This window comes from Camelina sativa, chromosome 15 (assembly GCF_000633955.1).
Source record: "Camelina sativa cultivar DH55 chromosome 15, Cs, whole genome shotgun sequence".
Taxonomy (NCBI): domain Eukaryota; kingdom Viridiplantae; phylum Streptophyta; class Magnoliopsida; order Brassicales; family Brassicaceae; genus Camelina; species Camelina sativa.
This window is the reverse complement of record NC_025699.1, coordinates 5,153,964-5,154,785: the sequence shown is the minus strand read 5'-3', so window position 1 is coordinate 5,154,785 and position 822 is coordinate 5,153,964. Positions and strand designations below refer to the sequence as shown.

Here is an 822-nt window from a genome sequence, read left to right as displayed (position 1 = left end):
AAAATCTACTTGTGTAGAGAGAAAAAAATACAAGCTGCTGAAGGAAGATTGCTGGAGAATCATGCACCTGAGAGTGCTGATGAGTTTGAGAAATTGGTTAGAAGCTCTCCTAACAGCAGCTTTGTCTGGATAAAATATATGGCGTTCATGCTCAGCTTGGCTGATATTGAGAAAGCCAGGTCAATTGCTGAGAGGTACTTGTTCCTAACTACTCTGTATCATTCAAGGGGATACTTACTGATACAGGTTTAGGATATAAACTGTTTTTTTGGGACCTATAAATATTACATAATCTTATAACCGTCTGGATCTAAATCTTCTTGGTAAAGCATTAAAGTTAACGTGTGTTATTCATTTTGTTTATCTTGTCTTATACTTAATTTCTACTGAAGGGCTTTGAGGACTATAAATATCCGTGAGGAAGAAGAAAGGCTAAACATATGGGTTGCTTACTTCAATTTGGAAAATGAACATGGAAGTCCTCCAGAGGTAGATAGAAGACGCCAGCAAACGCTTTTTAGATGTTACCAGTAATAGGCTATATATTGCTACTTAACCCTCGTTTTTTTTTCTCATCTCCAGGAAGCTGTTAAGAAAGTGTTTGAAAGGGCTCGTCAATACTGTGACCCAAAAAAAGTTTACCTTGCACTCTTGGGGGTGTATGAGAGAACAGAGCAACATAAATTGGCTGATAAGCTGCTTGATGAGATGATTAAGAAGTTCAAGCAATCTTGCAAGGTACATGCTGTTTGATCTTTATCTTCTCAAAGCAAGGCTTGGCTCGTCACTCTAACCAATTGTATTTGACGGGTTTTTTTTTTT

The 822-nt window shown here is 37.5% G+C and overlaps 1 protein-coding gene across 1 annotated transcript in view; it reads left to right on the top strand.

Annotated features, from left to right (window-relative positions):
* LOC104748145 (rRNA biogenesis protein RRP5-like) overlaps positions 1 to 768 on the top strand; it is a 12,077-nt gene extending 11,309 nt beyond the window's left edge. Inside the window, exons 21-23 of the mRNA XM_019236642.1 lie at positions 18 to 194; positions 393 to 489; positions 583 to 768. Coding sequence (XP_019092187.1) covers positions 18 to 194; positions 393 to 489; positions 583 to 753 — 445 coding nt within the window. The 3' untranslated portion in view covers positions 754 to 768. The remainder of the gene's footprint in view (positions 1 to 17; positions 195 to 392; positions 490 to 582) is intronic.